This window comes from Procambarus clarkii, chromosome 85 (genome assembly GCF_040958095.1).
Source record: "Procambarus clarkii isolate CNS0578487 chromosome 85, FALCON_Pclarkii_2.0, whole genome shotgun sequence".
NCBI classification, from domain to species: domain Eukaryota; kingdom Metazoa; phylum Arthropoda; class Malacostraca; order Decapoda; family Cambaridae; genus Procambarus; species Procambarus clarkii.
In genome coordinates this window covers 22371300-22392117 of record NC_091234.1, presented here as the reverse complement: position 1 = coordinate 22392117, position 20818 = coordinate 22371300, and the positions used below count along the sequence as shown (strand labels likewise).

Here is a 20818-nt window from a genome sequence, read left to right as displayed (position 1 = left end):
CTGTTGGGTCGGTGATACTTTCGACCCTGAGTCCTGTGAGTGTTGCTGCTTGCTTGTGACTCAATTTACCCAATCCTCTGATGATTCTATTCGGGTACAGGCGGCACGTGCGTTGCAGTCTAGGTTTCGTCTGTTGCAACGCGCTCGGTTGGTTGCTTCCCCGGATGCCCCGGGGCTGCCCCGCTTTGCTTTTCGAGACCCGGACTTGGGGGTGGGGGTCGCTTCGATCCTGGTTCAGTCCGCACCTCCTCGTCCTTCCCCTTCTGTTCGTTCTGGTCCCCCGCCCCTGCTTCCGGCCCCGAAGCGTCTGAGGGTTTCGGGGTCGGAGCAGGGGTTACTTGATCTCGAGACTCGGGCAGCTTCGGGGGTTGCCCCTTCCGGGGGGGGCGGCAGAGGCATTCGAGTCTTGTCTCCCGGCCGAAGCTTCAGGGTCTGACCAGTGGGCCCCCCTTCCTCCAGCTTTTCCGGCTGCTCCGTCCTTGTCTTGTGGGGTCGGGGCTTGGGGAGAGGACTCGGCCTCGGGTCCTGTGGTGACGGACCTCGAGGCTGGGGAGGGGCTGACTTGGGGGCCTTGGGCCCCGCTGGACCCCGCCTGGGTTTTTCTTCCCACTGAGCGGGGCTTATTGTTACCAGGAGTGGGGTTTTCTTTCCCCCCCTCTGCGTACGAGTTGGATTTGGTGTCGGCCCCTCCCCGGGTACGGTTCCGTGTTCCCCCGGGTACGTCGGTTCCGTCCTTCCGGAGGTTTTCGGCTTATCGCATCCAACCTGGTGTGGTGCGAGCGGCCTTTGCAGCTTACCTCCTGCGTGACCCGGATTATGCCTCGGAAATGGATCCGTCCACGTTCAGGTTTGGGACTTCGTTCCCTTTCTGGCTCCGTTACGAGGTTCCGGAGTCATCCTGGCTAGCAGACTGCCCCTTGTTTGGTCTGGATTCCTGGCATTCCTTCTGTCGTTCCCGCACGCTGGAGTGGCGGGAAGCTTCCACGGTGCTTCAGGTTTTCCTGGGGGGTGAACTTGAGTACCTGAATGAGTGCTTGTTTGCCCCTGCCCTTCCCCGCGATGTGGGCGTTATTCAGCTCCATGTGCAGGTTCCCTCCCTTTCGGCGGCGCTCGTGGCGGAGGACTTGCGCGCTCGGGGCCTTTTGTGTTCGGCCTTGCGGTTCTTTTCCCTCCTGGAGCTGTCTTCGGATTGGCTCGTGGAGGATGTGGGGACGCTTGGGTCCGTCCCGGGGTCCGGCACCTTGTCCTCGGCTGCGCGTTCGTCGGCTGCCTTGTTGCAGCTGTTCACGCCGATTTTGCGGGATGCGGTTTCCCTGTTCTATGCTTCCCGTCTCGCGTGTCGGCAGGCGGTGCTGGGTTCCTCCGTGGAATCTGCTTGGGCTCTGGCTCTTAGGCGTTCTTCACCTTTTTGTCCTCTCCTGTTTGGGGAGTCGGCCGTGGCGCAGTTTATTCAGGCTGCGTCGGCGGCTTGTCGTCCGATGTCGGACTTGTTGTTTTTCCGGGGGTCCCGGGGTGGGTCTTCCCGGAAAGGTCGTGCCAGGGCTCGGGGTTCCTCTCGTTGTGGTAGGCCTCTGGTGTCAGGTTTGGGGTTGGCTCCTCCTGCGGACCCTCCCTCGTCTGGTCGGCGCGGTGTTCGCGCTGTGCGGGGTTCTGGGTCTCGTAAGGGTCGCCGGCCCTTTCGCGGTTTGCCCCTTTGACGGGGCGATGGGGGGGCGGCTTGCGCTGTTCGCCCGCGCCTGGTCCCACGATTCGTGGGCCTTTCGGGTCGTGTCTCGCGGCCTGCGGTGGCGTTGGGTGGCCCCTCCCCCCTTTGGGGGGTCGGGGCTGGCGGGGCAGGCTTCTTCCCCTGCGCTCTGTCGAGTCGTCTTGGAGTGGGTACGCTTGGGCGTCGTCGAAACGACGTCGTCCCTCAGATGGGTTTCCCGTCTGTTTCCGGTTCCGAAACGGGACTGCGCGGACCTGCGGTTCATTCTGGACTTGTCCCGTCTGAACCCCTGGGTTCATTGCCCCTCCTTTCGGATGACTACGCTGTCTCAGGTTCGGCTCCTCTTGGAGCCGGGTGCTTGGCTGGTGTCCCTGGACCTCCGGGACGCTTATTGGCATGTCCCGATTCATCCGCGGTTCAGGGACTGGCTCGGTTTTGTAGTGGGGCGTCTGAGTTACCGCTTTCGTTGTCTCCCGTTCGGGTTGAACCTGGCACCTCGCGTGTTCACACGCCTTACACGGGTTGTGGTGGCTCGTTTGCGTCTCCTAGGTGTTCGGGTGTTGGCCTACCTCGACGACTGGCTGGTTTGGGCTCCCAGCCAGTCAGCTTGCTTGCTAGCCAGGGATTTGGTTCTTTCCCAGCTCGCCGGGTTCGGGTTCTTGGTGAACTGGAGGAAGTCCCATCTGATTCCCTCTCAGGTTCGGACTTGGCTGGGTCTCGTGTGGGACTCTCGGACCGCCTCCTTGTCTCTCCCTCCGGAGTCTCTCCTGCGGCTGCGGTCCCGCCTTCGTCTGTTTCTGGAGGGCCCTCGGGTCACCCGGCGGTTGCTCGAGGGGCTGTGCGGGAGCCTGAACTTTGCGATGGTGGTCTACCCGCCGGGTCGGGTTTGGCTTCGACGGCTGTTCTGGTTCCTTCGGGGTTCCCCCTTCCGCCTCTCTCGCGATCGCAGAGTTCGACCCCCGGAGGACTTGCGTCGGTTGCTGCGTCACCGGCTTCCTCTTCGGGTTTTTCGGGGTTCAGTGCCTTGGCGCCTACCCGAGCCCTCGCTCGATGTGTACACGGATGCGTCGTCTCTCGGCTGGGGTTTTGTGACCAGTGCTCACCAGGACGGCCAGGGGCGTTGGGATCCGTCCTTCCGTCGAGCTCACAGTACGGTGCGGGAGTTCGCGGCAGTGTGGTTTGCTCTGGGGAGGATTCGGGTGGCCCGCGGATCGACGATTCGGCTCCATTCGGACTGCTCTCCGGTGGTTCATTGCCTGAACCGCGGGGGTTCGATGCGGTCCTTGTCTCTTTGGGGTTGGTCGCTTCGGGTGACTCGTCTGCTGAGTTCTCGGGGTTTGGCTCTCCTGGCGGTTCACGTACGGGGCGTGTCCAACGTCTTGGCCGACGCCCTGTCTCGCTTCGTTCCCCTCTCCACGGAGTGGACGGTCGACGACGAGTCCTTCCGTTGGCTTTGCCAGACGTTCGGGCGCCCCGAGGTGGACCTCTTCGCGTCGGCGTGGTCGCGGCGTCTTCCCGTTTATGCGGCGCCCTTCCCCGATTGCGAGGCCGTCGGGGTCGATGCCTTTCGGCTCGACTGGTCGAGGTGGGGGTTCCTGTACCTTTTCCCCCAGTTCGGCTGTTGCTCCAGGTCCTGACTCGCTTAGAGACTTACCGGGGGAGAGTTGTCCTTCTGGCCCCTTGGTGGCCGGCCCAGCCTTGGTTTCAGGCGCTGGTTGCTCGGTGTCCGAACCCGAGGGTTTTCCCGCGGCTCCGCCTCTTTCAGCAGATCGGGCCGGTACGTCACGTAGCTGGTTCGATCTTCTCCTCGAGTCTTCGCGTATGGTTTTTTTGACTCGAGTCTATCATCATCTCTATGGTGATCAGGTGGCCTCCTTGTTGGTGTCCCACCTGAGGGCTTCTTCTCGGCGGCAGTATGAAGTTTCCTGGCGGTCCTTCCGTTTCTTTTTGCGTCTTCGTCGTGTTAGCTCCTTGTCTGTTCGGGTGGTCTTGTCCTTCCTCTCGTGGTTGTTTCAGGACCGTCATCTTATGCCTAACACTGTCGCTTCGTATCGTGCGGCGCTGGCGGAGCCGCTTCAGCTTGCTTTCGGTATCGATGTTACGTCTGCGCCGTTTCGCAAGCTGTCTCGTACATTGTTTCACCTCCGGCCTGCTCATGCGTCGCCTGAGCCGTCCTGGTCTTTGGACAGAGTGCTCGCTTTCCTTTCATCTCCTCGTTTCGTTGTGGCCCCTTCGGTCCAGGATTGTTTTTCCAAGGCACTTTTCTTGTTGGCTTTGGCCTCTGGGGGTCGGGTGGGGGAGCTTCATGCTCTCCTCCGGCGCAGGGGTTTCTGCTCTTTTGGTCGTGGTGATAGTTTTGTTCGTTTGCAGCCGTCTCCTTCTTTTCTGGCGAAGAATGAGACTGCTGCGTTCCGGAGGGGTCCATGGGTGGTCGATGCTTGGATGGTCAGGCCGGGGGTGCATCATGTTTTGTGTCCGGTTGCGGCGCTTCGCCGTTATTTGCGCGCCACAGCTTCTGTGTCCGGGGACGCGCTGTGGGTTGATCCGGTTTCCCTTCTTCCCTGTTCGCGGGTTCGGGTCTCTCAGGTCGTCCGCAGGGTTATTAGGTCTAGCCAGCCTGCGGTCTATCCCCGTGCCCATGACGTTCGTAAGTTCGCGGCTCTTGCTGCCGTCTTTGGGAATATGTCTTGGTCTGATATTCGGGCGCGGGGATTTTGGCGGTCGAACAGGGTCCTGGCTGCTCGTTACCTTGTGAATGTCCCTGGCCCTCGTCGGGCCTGTGTTGCTTTGGGTCGGCGGTTGCAGCCAGTTGTCTCGGCTTCGAGTTGAGGGGTGAGCGACGACCGCCTCCCGGGTAAGTCCCTCTTTTTCTGTCTGTGGGTAGTTAGCTCCGGGGAGCCGACGGGGCTCCCCCCAGAAAACCAGCGTTGAATGTAATGAAACGCCATTTTCTGGGTGAGTCCCGGAGGCTCCCCGGCATCCCTCCCTCCCTCCGGTCGGCGGTTTTTCGCGTTTTTGACATCCAGCCTCAAGAACTGAGGTGTGGGTAGCCGGCGCGGGGGGTCTGGGGCTCCCCCTTCCCCCTCCCGGGGAGGGGGGAGCTGCGCAGACAGCGGCGCGGCAGTGTGTGACGTCACACTAATTTGCTTGTTTTCGGTTGGGGAGTTCTATCCACTAGTTCGGTATTAGGTAGCAATTTTAACCAGAATAGGGGTTTGTTTTGGGGCGCTTACCTTTCTGGGTGCCTGTTCCGGTCGATGGCAGACATAGAATGCTTCCAACTACACGGGGGCTTCTATAGGCCATTGCTCCCCTTGCCTCTCTGAGGGGGCCCGGTTCTGGCCGTGGTCCCCGGTAGGCCTAAGAACTCCATACACATGACTGATGCCAAAGTCTGACATTAGCATATCAGCCTGGGATAGCTCCGGGGAGCCTCCGGGACTCACCCAGAAAATGGCGTTTCATTACATTCAACGCTGGTTTTTTTTTTAATTAAATATCACAACCCTGAAATATACTGTACATATGAAGAAAGGCTTAAGAAATACTGGTATGCCTAAACACACTTTCCAGATTATGGCTATCAGTTAAATTAATTTAATGTTACACATTTTAGTCAATTTTAACATAAACATTAAACAAAAATTATCCAATTTATTTTTCAGATGGATAATCAAACAATAGAAGAAGGCACAAAACAAAGTCTTGACCCTCAAGAATGCAGAGCTGATCTTCGTGAAAGATTTTTATGGGCAGTAACATCTCTTAGTGGAAAGGACACAACTATTAATATGCATGAGAATATTACTGTACACGGTGTGTTTCGGGGCATGGACAAGGATGTTTTGAGCATTCAATTGCAGTCTCTCAAGACTCCCGCAATAACATATCCTTGGGCTATGGTCAGAGTACCTGACTGTTTCAGCATTAAATTCAAGTTGTAACGATAGTCAAAAGTATCATTAATTTTCTGATGTTATTACAAATTTGCATTAATGTACCAGTTTGTATATTGTGTTAATAAATGTTTTGTTAAAGGGAGTGATAAGTTTTCATATCCCCACTCACTGCATGTTTTTTTTTTCTGTCTAGTATAGTACAGTACAGTACAGTACCATAGTTGTGTCTGTACTGAGAAGATTGATATAGCACATAAGTGGCCGATACTGGTAAATTATTGTAATAGGTTTCCGAGCTACTATTTTGATGTTTCCAGAAGTTTAGACCTGCTTTCAGGCAAGCTATGTTTGACTCAAGTGTCACCGGAACTACAGCATCACTGTAGGGTCATATAAGGTATTTGAAAGTCACTAGACTGTGTGCAATCCATCCAAACAACAGACTTATAATGTGAATATCTTATCACATGTACAAGCCTTCTGTAAGTATCGGTGACATTACTGATACTGGGGGTCCAGTATCAGCTGGAGGTCCAATTGTCTTGATACTGAAAATGGAAGGTGTAGTGAGTAAACTGGTGCTAGTGAGGGAGCTATGTGGAGCTCTGAGGGCAGAGTTTCAGGGCAGACAAAACTTTCTATATTTTGTTTGGCAATAAATCCTCAAATCAAAAAAATCTCAGGATAAACAATACCCAAATTTGTAACAAACTAGATGGTAAATTCCTTGGCATTCTCATTGGCCACAAGCTGAATTTCCAGGGACACATACTAAATACAGTATATAACAAAAAGTTTCAAAAACTGTTGGCATTCTTTCTAAGATCAAATATTATGTTCCTCGCCCTGCCCTGGTGACACTGTTACTCTCTCATTTATCCTTATCTCAACTATGGTATTTGTGCTTGGGGTTCTACTACCCAAAATCATTTACGTCCTCTAATTACTCAACACAAAGCTGCTATTAGGACAATATCTAACTCTGGCCCCAGACATCACTTGGTATTCTTATTCTCATATGTTATTCTTACTCTGAATATGTTAGATATTAAGTCACTGCACATCCTCTCATGTGTATTTTATATATATAAAATGCTGAACTGTAATGTCAGTCCTGACCTTAGAAGGTTGTAACAGATCCCATGAGCACCACACCAGAAACAAATACCTATTTGATATTCCAAGAATACGACTTTATCAAACTAGAAATGCTTTACAAATCAAGGGACCCAGAATGTGGAATGACCTTCCCAATTATGTTAAAGACTGTACCTCTCCCAACCAGTTTAAGATAAAAACTAAGTACTACCTAATTAACTCCATGTAACCTACCTCACCCCAAAAATGTCAACCCATGTCTACTATTTTAAACAATGGTGTTTGTTGACCAAACTGTATTTTTGCTATTTTTTCTGCCATGTTCCCCCATTTTTTCATTTTTTTATTTTCTCAACACAATTTATACTTTAATCTCAATTGGTATTAAGTTTTAGTCTTAGTGTTTTTCCTGCTCGAAACGCTTTGCGTAATAGTGGCTTTAGGCATTGTATGTACTAGCTCTATCTATAAATCCATCAACATTTGTATCTCGCCTTGTATGTATGTACTTTACCTGAATGAATATTTGTATTTGTATTTGTAGTTGGATTCCAAGCGGGTGGAGCTACGGCAGATGCAGGAGCTAAGACAGATGAAACATCGGCAAGAGTCATCAAGGGGAGGGGAGCAGCAGTAGAGGGTCTACGTCTTGGAATATCATAGGGGACAGGAGTCTTAAGAAGACTGATGAGGCCGCCTACAGATGTCATAAAAACTTCCAACTCATTCTCTAGAAGACGAGTGCTGTAGGGAGACTGCAGTTTGCTCGAAAGGCAAGGCAACAAAAGGAGCGCCACGCCACTCAAGCTGCTCACAAAGTAAAGGAAGTACCTAAGCAAACTTTGGTTGTGGGAGATTCTCAGGTGAGGTATTTGGATAGAACTTTTTGTGCCAAAGATAAGATAGAGCTTTTTGTGCCTTAACAGGTTAAGGGTTTTTTTTCCAGGCGCAAGGATTGGTGATATAGTAAATATTATGAAATATATTATGGCTGGAAATGGGAACAAACCCATTATTTGTATCAGTGCCCATTGGAAATGTTGTAGGACGAGTTAGGAGTGAGGCACTGATACAGAGGTTTAAGATAGCCATAGAATTAGTTAGAAGCAAGGGAGGAATCCCAATCATATGTAGCATTCTTCCAAGAAAAGGAGTTGGAAATGAATGGTTGTTGAGGACATATTGTAACTCAAATATCATTTATTGATAACTGGGAACACTTCTATGGAAGAAATGGTATATATGCTCGGGATGGGGGTGCATTTATCTATGGCTGGGGTTGTTGCTGTTGCCAACTCATTAGAACCTGTGGTTGGAAGGGTTTCTTTGGGTTTAAACTATTAGTAGATAGTGGTATGGGAATTGATATGATGAAAGGAGGCAATAAACGTATGTGTTGGTAGTGGAAAACAATTGGCAAAATGAACAGGGAAGGAGAAAGGCTTCAAAATAACAATACACTTAAGGGGCCCAGTGCTTATGTGCTGAAACTTCCTCAAACATAATTTTTTTGTGAATAATAGTATCTACATGGTAAATGCACCGTTATTTTCCTAATGGATCAACATCATACCATGAACAGAAAAAAGTAAAAAATAAAAGAAAACAAAGAAAATTCAAAATTTCAAGTTAGGTTTAAAAATATTAAAATGTCACCAATTGTTATTTTATTCATTATGGTCTCAGAATGGTATATAACATTCATGTTCCTCATGGAAAAATATTGTTTGAGAGTATAGTTTGCTGTAAAGCATTTTTTCAATGTGGCCATCCAAATATGTGGAAAATTTAGACACAAAAAATGTATAACTCCAAACGTTATGGCTTTACGACTAAATGACAATGAGGACACCTTAGAACTAAGAATCTTGCACATATGTGGTATGTACACATATGCACATTTGCACATAAAGTGTGCAAATGTTCTGCATTAAAGAGTGCATTTGCACGTTCTGTTTGGTGTTCAGAGACCAAACAGAACGCCTTGAAGGAAACCAACATCATCTATGCCTTCACATGGCCACTTGGGGACTGCCAGCCCCAAAGATCTCAGTATATAGGTAAGACAACGTCTCTTTCTAGGCAATTAACAATGCACAAACAACAGGGCTCCATTATGAAGCATATAATCTCCTCACACAACCAGACCATCACCAGAGAAATCTTAACAAGCAACACACAAATTATTGACAGATACAATGACACCAGGAGACTCGACATCAACGAGGCCTTACCCAACAAAAAGTCAAAAGCAGCAATCGACAGCCAATTAACATGTACAGTAATTACATTCTACCCACTTCAAGACTCTGAACCAACACAGAAGCAAGAAGATAAAACACGCAATGTACCCATTGATTCACTTGTTCATCTCAACCATGTCCTGTATCACCTCACCCCAAACGAATACTGTATAAGCATTAACAGAGTTTTCTGAGGTTGGAAGAAAACGCGCTCAGATTGGGGACTTGTTTATTTTATAATAGTAAATAATAAATTAATAATAAATAATAAATTAGTATTATATAATAAATATAATAATAATAACAAACAGTATAATGATAAGCAATTATTTTTAATGCATCAAATAGCTAATTAGGGTGAATGATAAATAAATAGTGACTAATGCATAACAATAAAGTATTAAAGAATAATTATAATGAATAATCATTATAATGATAAAGTATTAAATCAATTACAATTAATAGTTACATCTATAGTTAGTAATTGAAAGTTGCATTATTTGAATTTACACTAATTACAATTCATGGTAATATTTCTTAGCTATCTGCAGGCTTAGCACTTTGGGGGTTCCGGCGGAGCACCCCCAAAGATACCGTAAATGCTTAGCAAGCTAGAACAAGTGCCCCCTGAGCCTGTCTGTGCGTCGTCCCTTTGAAAAGAAAAACAGAGGATGCAGAGGATCCCGGGAGGAGGGTGGCCGTTTTGTAAGTGAGCAGCTGCGTGCTTGTCGAGAACAGAGGGCCACCCAGTCTGCAGGCAGAGCTTATATAACCTCGGCTCATTGTGTGCACAGCTTGGCTGGTTAGACTCGGCTTCCAGACATACGTTTTCTTTTCCTCAGAAAACCCTCCACTTTTTTGGGAAAAGCAGTGTTATGTAAAATTGTCCAGTCTTTGAAAATGTAAGAAATGTTTTGCGAAATGCTTCTAGGCGTCAGACCATAAATAAAGCATGAAAAGAACTTTGGAGAGTTAATTTTTGAACTACCCTCGACAGTGAAGAAGGGACCCAGAATGTGGAATGACCTCAATCATGCCAAAAGCGGTACTCCTCTCAGTCAGTTTAACTAAGTTTAACAGTTTAACTAAAAACTAAGTTCTACCGGATAAACTCCATGTAACCTTCTTTACCCCCTAAATGTCAACCCGTGTTTTGCTATTTTTAATCATTATTGATTATTGACCAACTTGTTTAACTGCTGCTATCTTGTATATAAATAAGTCAATAAAGTAAATCTGCCATGTACAACTTTACCATGTCTAAACCATGTATAAACTGTACACCTCTGTTCACCCCAGCAGTGAATGGGTACCTGGTTGTTCAACGATTTATCTGAGCGTGACTGAGAAGGGAAGACGAGGACAGGAAGCCAGCGGCTTGTTGAATGTTCCCCCGCCCCCCCCAATATGCTTTCACATTTAGCGGGTCTCAGACTGGTCGTATTATAGGGAAATTTAAGACTAAGATCCTACCCGAAACACTATGCGTGCTAGTGGCTTTACAAAAATGTAAAATCTCTTGTATATATAAATACAAAAATAAAATAAAATTTAGCACTGTTTTGGCATCGGCGGGTAGGCGGTTCCACAAGTTTATAACCCTGTGGGTAAAAAAGCATCTCCTGTTTTCAGTCCTACATTGTGGCTTCGTTTGTGAGGGTTTTCAGTTTTTCTTGTAATTATGAGCCACATATTACAATACCCTACAAGGAGGAAGTATTACAAATTACCTACTTAACATTATCTTAAATTAAGGACCTGTCCAAAACGCTATGCGTGTTAGTGGCTTTAAAAGATTGTAAAAACATCAATGCTATGTACTCTCATAAACCGAATATACCCTAATGTATATATAAATAAATAAATATATATATATATATAAAAATATTATTGTTATCAAATGAGAGTTTGAGAGTGTGTGTGGGTGCTGGTGTGACTGGCGGAGGCGACCACAGCAACACCAAGACGGTGATGGCCGCGATCATTAGAGGAGGAGTTTCCCGTCTCCGGGGCACCCTCAGTACGTTGTAATAATACATATATATAGCCAGCACATATGTGCTATGTACCTGTGGTCATTACAGGGGCTTGGCGCGCCGGTATGTTAGGCCCTCGGGGTGTTAATACGGAATTTGGAGACTTGCCTATTTTGACCGGAATTTGGAGTTGTTTTTGATCTTGAGGTCAAGAAAACCTATGAAATATAGGTTTATAAGTGTGTTGATGACTATGGCGCAGTTTCCCCTACCACTGATGAAGCCGTTTCTTGGGCCGGTGTTCTGTACAGTCGTGTTTATTTTGAGATGGGAAAATAGTTAAAGGGGCCTGACAGCTGAGTGGACAGTGCTCAGGATTCGTAGGCGTTAGGTTCCGGGTTCGATCCCCCGGTGGAGGCGGAAGCAAATGGGCAGAGTTTCTCTTACCCTGATGCACCTGTTCACCTAGTAATAAATAGGTGGGAGGTAGACAGCTGCTACGGGCTGCTTTCTTGGAGTGTGTGTGAAATTAAGATTAAGGACTTGCCCGAAATGCTGTACGTGCTGTACAAGAATGTAAGAGCTCTTGTATATATAAATAACAAAAAAGTCGAGGACTTGCGTACCAGATAATGTGGTTAACATTCGTAGTGAAGATCACACGCTACGTTATTTTAAGTAGCAATAAAGTCGCATATTTTGAATGGCTGCAGGTCTATTTTTTATTCTTTTGTTTAAAGATAAATTTCAAATCTACCTAACCCAGCCCTGCCTTACCTAACCCAGCCCCATAACCTAGCCCTGCCTTATCCAACCCAGCCCTGCCTTGCCTAACCCAGCCCTGCCTTGCCTAACCCAGCCTTACCTTGCCTAACCCAGCCCTGCCTTGTCCAACCCAGCCCTGCCTTGCCTAACCCAGCCCTGCCTTGCCTAACTCAGCCCTGCCTTGCCTAACTCAACCCTGCCTTGCCTAACTCAGCCCTGCCTTGCCTAACTCAGCCCTGCCTTGCCTAACCCAGCCCTGCCTTGCCTAACTCAGCCCTGCCTTGCCTAACCCAGCCCTGCCTTGCCTAACTCAGCCCTGCCTTGCCTAACTCAGCCCTGCCTTGCCTAACTCAGCCCTGCCTTGCCTAACCCAGCCCTGCCTTGCCTAACTCAGCCCTGCCTTGCCTAACTCAGCCCTGCCTTGCCTAACTCAGCCCTGCCTTGCCTAACTCAGCCCTGCCTTGCCTAACTCAGCCCTGCCTTGCCTAACTCAGCCCTGCCTTGCCTAACTCAACCCTGCCTTGCCTAACCCAGCCCTGCCTTGCCTAACTCAGCCCTGCCTTGCCTAACTCAGCCCTGCCTTGCCTAACTCAGCCCTGCCTTGCCTAACTCAGCCCTGCCTTGCCTAACTCAGCCCTGCCTTGCCTAACTCAGCCCTGCCTTGCCTAACTCAGCCCTGCCTTGCCTAACCCAGCCCTGCCTTGCCTAACCCAGCCCTGCCTTGCCTAACCCAGCCCTGCCTTGCCTAACCCAGCCCTGCCTTGCCTAACCCAGCCCTGCCTTGCCTAACCCAGCCCTGCCTTGCCTAACCCAGCCCTGCCTTGCCTAACCCAGCCCTGCCTTGCCTAACCCAGCCCTGCCTTGCCTAACCCAGCCCTGCCTTGCCTAACCCAGCCCTGCCTTGCCTAACAAAGCCTTGCCTTGCCTAACTCAGCCCTTCCTTGCCTAACTCAGCCCTGCCTTGCCTAACTCAGCCCTGCCTTGCCTAACTCAACCCTGCCTTGCCTAACTCAACCCTGCCTTGCCTAACTCAGCCCTGCCTTGCCTAACTCAGCCCTGCCTTGCCTAACTCAGCCCTGCCTTGCCTAACTCAGCCCTGCCTTGCCTAACTCAGCCCTGCCTTGCCTAACTCAGCCCTGCCTTGCCTAACTCAGCCCTGCCTTGCCTAACTCAACCCTGCCTTGCCTAACTCAGCCCTGCCTTGCCTAACTCAACCCTGCCTTGCCTAACCCAGCCCTGCCTTGCCTAACCCAGCCCCTGCCTTGTCCAACCCAGCCCTGCCTTGCCTAACCTAGCCCTGCCTTGCCTAACCCAGCCCCTGCCTTGCCTAACTCAGCCCTGCCTTGCCTAACCCAGCCCCTGCCTTGCCCAACCCAGCCCCTGCCTTGCCCAACCCAGCCCCTGCCTTGCCCAACCAAGCCCTGCCTTGCCCAACCCAGCCCTGCCTTGCCCAACCCAGCCCCTGCCTTGCCCAACCAAGCCCTGCCTTGCCCAACCCAGCCCCTGCCTTGCCCAACCAAGCCCTGCCTTGCCCAACCCAGCCCCTGCCTTGCCCAACCAAGCCCTGCCTTGCCCAACCCAGCCCCTGCCTTGCCCAACCCAGCCTATGCTAACCAATCCAACCCAACTGGATTCAAGTTACATTGTACCCATTACTTCATGAATGGAAAGTTAAATCTAACACAACCTAACTTGACCAAACCCCAAATAACCTAACCAACCCTAACACATCCTAATCTATTTACATAGATAGTTTTAACACTTGGGATAAGTAGACATGTCAAAGAGCTTGTTAGAGTTAACTGTACTCCCACTCTATAACAATGTTTAGGTTTTTTTACAATGCATAATGATTTATAGTTCTTAAAATTTTGGAGACGAGCTTAGTGTACAGAAAGTTGCAAGTACAGTAAGGAATATACTGTAGCCTATTCTAGTGGCCTGTGACTGTGGAATGCAGTATCTTGAGGTTATCTTGAGATGATTTCGGGGCTTTTAGTGTCCCCGCGGCCCGGTCCTCGACCAGGCCTCCACCCCCAGGAAGCAGCCCATGACAGCTGACTAACTCCCAGGTACCTATTTACTGCTAGGTAACAGAGGCATTCAAGGTGAAAGAAACTTTGCCCATTTGTTTCTGCCTCGTGCGGGAATCGAACTCACGCCACAGAATTACGAGTCCTGCGCGCTGCGAGTAGTGGTAGATCGTAGGATATGTGACTTGCTCTTTGTTGTTTTAAATTTACTGTGGCGTGTAAATAATCCCTTGATAACAGTGAATGTGGCACATTTATCCTAATTGTGCCCAGGTTGTGTTAGAACACCAAAATAAAATATCCTGTGATATCTCGAGGTTATCTTGAGATGGTTACAGGGCTTACCCAAATGGCCCGGTCCTTAACCAGGCTGCCTTTTTGTTACACACATCCCCAGGAAGCAGCCCATAACAGCTGTCCAACTCCCAGGTACTTGTTTATTGCTAGGTGAACAGGGGCATCAGGATGAAAGAAACTGCCCATTTGTTTCCGCCTCCACCGGGGATCGAGCCCTGAACCTCAGGACTACGAATCCGAAGCGCTGTCCACTTAGCTGTCAAGCTGAGTGGACAGCGCTGAATTGTATTGATAGAATACAATTCAATCACAGAATTGAAGGGTCCCGGTAGTACAGATGGGTTCGTTTTCAAAGCACAATCGAGAATTCCAGATTCGAATCCTGGGTGGGACAGAAATGGTTGGGCACATTTCCTTTCACTTAATGTTGCTGTTCACCTACCAACTAGTAGGTACTCAGGAGTTAGCGTGTTAAGGGGTTGCAGTCCTAGGCGGGGTCAGTAATTCAACCCTAGGGGTGGGTGAGGACCTCGATAAAAGCCTAATGTGTGTGTCAATTCACTTTGGCTTCCTGTTCCCCCGACAATGAATTATTATTATTACTTCTAGAAACCCATACAAAGGTCTAGGACAGTGACTTATTTGACTACCTTCGAAGAGACTAAAAGCATGAGAAGAATTTCAGAACTATATCCTGGAGCGAGTTGATAGACATGGGATATACAGTAGTTAATAACCTGGGAAAGTTTCACAAAGATAATCACTAAACTTGTTCAAAAATACATGTCAAGGAGAAGGGAAGTGAACAAATAGATGACGAAGGCAGTAAAAAGAGCTTTAACAACCAGACTCGACTTCATTACTGTATTATTTTTTTTCCTTTCATGTGTTTTAAATAGAGAATATACCTTGCCAAATTACCCTTATTGGTGATATATATATTATGGCCTGGTAGGCTATAAATAAGGCTTATTATTTATAGAGGCTACAAATAAGGCCAATTATGGTCTTATTTGTATCCTCTCTAACTTGGACTGGACATTAGAGCGACAGTTTCACTTCTCGCAGGTCGGTGTTCAATTTCTGACCGGTCAAGTGGTTGGGCACCATTTCTTCGTCCTATCCTAAATCTTTATCCTTGTATCTCTTCCAAGTACTATATTGTCGTAATGGCTTGGCTTGGCTCCTGATAATTACCCTACCATACCTTGTACAATGTTTGTAATTGAAAGACCAATTTTTCCCCTCCCTCCCTCCCCTTGTTTTTTTATTGTGATACATATGGAGAGAACATCTCTTACTAGAAAACTTATTTTAATATGGAAAAATCGATTTTTTACTTCAGTTTGAGCCTTGGATGACAACTGGGCCAAAAGTAGTGCTACAGATAGTATTTAAGCATTAACAAAATGTTTTCATCTCTGAATAATAATACAAATAATAATAATACTGAAATAACAATAATACTGTAATAATACTAATAATAATAATACTGTGATCAATAATACTGTAATAATAATGAGTATGGGCATCATTTAAGCATTATTTTTTACAGGTCCTGGTGTCGGGTCACTTATTGTAAATCGGTACAGTTCTAGCAAGGTAAGCAGCTCATAAGATTAATAATAATTAAAAAATAACTACAATGAATTTTTTTTTTTTACTACTCATAGCTTATATATGGTACAAACATTATCGAAACTGGATGCTGGTGACAAATTAATTGTTCATTCAATTTAAAGGTATATGGCCCACTTGCCGATGAAGATCGTATTTTCACGAATTTGTATGGCCGTCATGACTGGAGACTGAAGGGAGCTCTTAGTCGAGGTGACTGGTATAAGACCAAGGAAATAATCTTAAAAGGACCCGATTGGATTTTGAGTGAAATAAAGACTTCGGGGCTTCGTGGCCGAGGTGGGGCCGGATTTCCTTCTGGCATGAAATGGAGCTTTATGAATAAACCGTGAGTATTATGATATATTTAGTGCCTTCTCTCCAAGTACTGTGCTTCAGATTTATGTTTATGGATTTTTTACACCCACTATTTATGGATGGGTCGAAGTCTGCTGTAGGCATTAGCTGCTTACAGTATTTCTTGATAAAACCCTTATATGTTGTCTCCTCCCACTCAAGTGGTTTTGCAGTAAACGTGTTTTGCAATTTTATATGCACTCAAACAGTTGCATTTCTTGTTTTAACTGATATATTTGTCATTGTGGTTGAGCCTGTACTCTAGGGAATACAGATTTAACCCTTACACAGCGGCTATGGAAAAATAGTCCTACAAAAAAAATAAAAAATAAAAATTGTCATTTATAAATGTATTAATTTGTATGCAAAATGTAAGAAAAACACAAAAATAAGTGAATATGTATAGTTTCACTGGGTGAAACGCCATGCAAGGTAACATCTGGCACGTGTCAAATCCTGGTGCGCGACTTAGCTGATGCTTCCTGATTTTTCCTCGGATGTTTCACTGATTGTTTTATCATATATTTTTCTTTGTTGACATCCACAAAGCTATTATATCCATATTTGCATCATGTATGTAAAACCTAGATAATAATTGTTTAAATTGTCTTTTAATGATAACCACAGTCCCCTAGGGATTGTCAATACTGTAAATTATAATTGCAGCCTAAGGGTTAAAATTTTTAAGTGGTCCCAATAATTTAGAAGTGTTATTGAGTACTGTAAATTCTTGAAGTAAGAGATCGTTGCACTCTCTCTAGGTCAGCAATTTCTCCATCTTTGAATGGGAGTTAGTTTGCAACAATATTTCACTAGAGAGCACTAGTGTCCTAAAAAGTATCATCATTGGTGTGTCATCTCTTGTTTGAAAGGTTCTTGTTATCCAACTGGCCATTTTTCTTGCAGTTATAATAATTCATTGTATCATGGGACAGGGAGCCAGAGTGTATGCATACACGGTAGGCTTATATCGAGGACCTCCTCCAAGGTTGAATTATTGACCCTGTCCATGATGCAACTCCACAGCAAATTGACCAACTCCTGAGTACTTAATTACTGATAGGTGAACAGAGGCATTAAATGAAAGGAAACGTGCCTAGCGTGGGAGATGGTCCGCCGAGTGGACAGCACGTTGGACTTGTGATCATGTGGCCCCGAGTTCGATCCCGGGCACCGGCGAGGAACAATAGGCAGAGTTTCTTTCACCCTATGCCCCTGTTACCTAGCAGTAAAATAGGTACCTGGGTGTTAGTCTGCTTTCTGGGGGTGGAGGCCTGGTTGAAGACCGGGCCGCGGGGACACTAAAGCCCCAAAATCATCTCAAGATATCCTCAAGATAACCATTTCTGTCCCGCCTGGGATTCAAACACGGAATTCTCTATTATGCGTTAAGAACAAACCTGACTGTACTACTGGGACCAGCTTCTTTGTCTTCTTTAAAAAGTCTCAACATATTTGCTCCTAAATCCTTCACATTACCTTTTCTTTCGATAGTGTGGTTTGACTGCATTTTATGTGGTTTCTGTTTTGACATTGTTTTTCTCCATAGCACTGGGGAAAAAGTACAGTTTTTACAGATAAAAAGTGTTTTGAGTATAGTAACAAAGGGTAAAATGGTCACACCTTGCCTGATATAAAATAGTAAAAGTCTTACTTTTATCTATATATATATTTTTTTAACCTTCATTACTCCCAAAATTAAATTGAACTCACTTGGGGTAATTGACCACTCTTCCCTGACCCCTTTTCTAGGTCAGGATTTTGGCGTGGGAAGCATCCAAGCCCCCTCAAACTCGCTTTGTGCGAGTTTGAGGGTTGCTCTGTCCCCATGTCTCAGGGTGACCCTCACTGTTTTGCCTCCATCTGCTGCCTGTGGGGTTGGTGACACCTTCAGCCCGGGGTCCTGCAAGTTTTGTTGCTTGCTGTGGCTCGGTTACCCAGTCTTCTGCTGACTAAGTGGATGGCTTGGGAGTACCTGTCTCAGTGCTGTTTTTGTATTGCTCTTTACCCATGGTATCTTTTTAGAACATCACTGTAAACATAGTATAAAATGGTATTGAGAGACTATAGCAGGTTTGTTTTTGCAGCTCTGATGGACGACCAAAATACCTGGTTGTGAATGCTGATGAGGGAGAACCTGGAACATGCAAAGATCGTGAGATTATGCGTCATGACCCCCACAAGCTCATTGAAGGCTGCCTAATTGCTGGCCATGCCATGGGGGCACGGGCAGCATATATTTACATCCGTGGCGAGTTTTACAATGAGGCTTCTAACATGCAAGTTGCCATAAATGAGGTAAGTGAGGGAGGTTACCTTGAGGTTACCTTGAGGTGCTTCCGGGACTTAGCATCCCCGAGGCCCGGTCGTCGACCAGGCCTTCTGGTTGCTGGACTGATCAACCAGGCTGTTGGACGCGGCTGCTCGCAGCCTGACGTACGAGTCACAGCCTGGTTGATCAGGTATCCTTTGGAGGTGCTTATCCAGTTCTCTCTTGAACACTGTGAGGGGTCGGCCAGTTATGTCCCTTATGTGTAGTGGAAGCGTGTTGAACAGTCTCGGGCCTCTGATGTTGATAGTTCTCTCTTGAACACTGTGAGGGGTCGGCCAGTTATGTCCCTTATGTGTAGTGGAAGCGAGTTGAACAGTCTCGGGCCTCTGATGTTGATAGTTCTCTCTTGAACACTGTGAGGGGTCGGCCAGTTATGTCCCTTATGTGTAGTGGAAGCGTGTTGAACAGTCTCGGGCCTCTGATGTTGATAGTTCTCTCTTGAACACTGTGAGGGGTCGGCCAGTTATGTCCCTTATGTGTAGTGCAAGCGTGTTGAACAGTCTCGGGCCTCTGATGTTGATAGTTCTCTCTTGAACACTGTGAGGGGTCGGCCAGTTATGTCCCTTATGTGTAGTGGAAGCGTGTTGAACAGTCTCGGGCCTCTGATGTTGATAGTTCTCTCTTGAACACTGTGAGGGGTCGGCCAGTTATGTCCCTTATGTGTAGTGGAAGCGTGTTGAACAGTCTCGGGCCTCTGATGTTGATAGTTCTCTCTTGAACACTGTGAGGGGTCGGCCAGTTATGTCCCTTATGTGTAGTGGAAGCGTGTTGAACAGTCTCGGGCCTCTGATGTTGATAGTTCTCTCTTGAACACTGTGAGGGGTCGGCCAGTTATGTCCCTTATGTGTAGTGGAAGCGTGTTGAACAGTCTCGGGCCTCTGATGTTGATAGTTCTCTCTTGAACACTGTGAGGGGTCGGCCAGTTATGTCCCTTATGTGTAGTGGAAGCGTGTTGAACAGTCTCGGGCCTCTGATGTTGATAGTTCTCTCTTGAACACTGTGAGGGGTCGGCCAGTTATGTCCCTTATGTGTAGTGGAAGCGTGTTGAACATCATACAGAATGCATGTTATTTTTTATAAGAATAAGTTAGTGACTATTTTGCTTATTCATTGTTAATCTTTGAATTAATTTGAACTGCTGTACAGTAACTAGTCTCTAGTTTAATTATATGATTGCTTTTGCAATTAAAGTTAAATGTGAATTGTATGGATATAGTTTAGTAATTCTAATGCTATCCATCTGCCAACTAAATAAGCAGGATAGTAATTGTTTGTTGCAATGTAATCTAGTGTTTGGTGCAATCATAGGTAAATAGTTAAGGGAAAGAAATGAAATGGAAAGTTGGCAAAGTAGCAACTGTCAGTGAAATATCAAAACTTGCAATAAAAGAAAGGGGGATAGAATGCAAGTAGGACAAGGGTAAGGAAGCTAGAGGTCTGGATAGGAAAGGCTAATAATTGGTAGCTAGTATATGAGTCATGGAAATATTTCCATGACTCTCACTATTTGTCAAATGTTGATTGTATTAAAAGGCCACTTTCTGGTGGGTACTTGTGTGGCCATTATAAGCCTACTGGGGTCCAGAGGCTTAACCACTGTGCTGTGCTGCCCGTGATAACATGGCAAAAGGGGGTGTGCCACCCTACATGCATATCATGCAGACGAGGAGTCACAATAACGTGGCTGAAATATGTTGACCAAACCACACACTAGAAAGTGAAAGGACGACGATGTTTTGGTCCGTCCTGGACTATTCTCAAGTCGACAATCGACTTGAGAATGGTCCGGGACTGACCGAAACGTCGTCGTCCCTTCACTTTCTAGTGTGTGGTTTGGTCAACATGCATATCATGTTTGTTAGTATATCGTATGATTCAAAGTTCCTGTGGGTACACCAAGCTTGCATCCTGTTCCCCAGGACTCCAGTAAGCAGATGCCATCTTGAAAAAAAAATTGACTGCATCTCTGCTGGCTGTGAGAGCCTCAGTACTGCCAGAGCAACCACGGCTGGCGCATGCAGCTGGAGCTCACAACACAGCTGCTCAAGTCAGGGCCACCGCACCACTTGATAATCCTGAATAAAATAAGTACAGTAACTGCAATTATTTTGCGACGGTAGTGTCATAGGTGGTCCTGACTCTTAATAGAAATTATGCACAAGGTGCATAGGTAGGGCCTCGTAGCCTGGTGGATAGCGCGCAGGACTCGTAATTCTGTGGCGCGGGTTCGATTCCCGCACGAGGCAGAAACAAATGGGCAAAGTTTCTTTCACCCTGAATGCCCCTGTTACCTAGCAGTAAAATAGGTACCTGGGTGTTAGTCAGCTGTCACGGGCTGCTTCCTGGGGGTGGAGGCCTGGTCAAGGACCGGGCCGCAGGGACACTAAAGCCCCGAAATCATCTCAAGATAACCTCAAGATAAGAAGAGATCAGTGATCATACTGCTAGTTATGATGATCACAGCAGGAGGTAGATATTCACAGCACACAGCTGAGG

At 47.2% G+C, this 20818-nt stretch overlaps 2 protein-coding genes across 4 annotated transcripts in view; one reads left to right on the top strand and one right to left on the bottom strand.

Annotated features, from left to right (window-relative positions):
• LOC138358683 (uncharacterized) overlaps positions 1-20818 on the bottom strand; it is a 274115-nt gene that overhangs the window by 201921 nt on the left and 51376 nt on the right. The window lies entirely within an intron of this gene.
• LOC123746736 (NADH dehydrogenase [ubiquinone] flavoprotein 1, mitochondrial) overlaps positions 10858-20818 on the top strand; it is a 32452-nt gene continuing 22491 nt past the window's right edge. The window contains exons 1-4 of one of the 2 annotated variants that reach the window (XM_045728491.2): positions 10858-10965; positions 15572-15618; positions 15759-15982; positions 18078-18288. In XM_045728491.2, the coding sequence (XP_045584447.1) occupies positions 10917-10965; positions 15572-15618; positions 15759-15982; positions 18078-18288 (531 nt within the window). In that variant the 5' untranslated portion in view covers positions 10858-10916. Of the gene's footprint in view, positions 10966-10986; positions 11045-15571; positions 15619-15758; positions 15983-18077; positions 18289-20818 lie in introns of those variants that run through there. The other variant, XM_069316830.1, reaches the window with a different exon arrangement.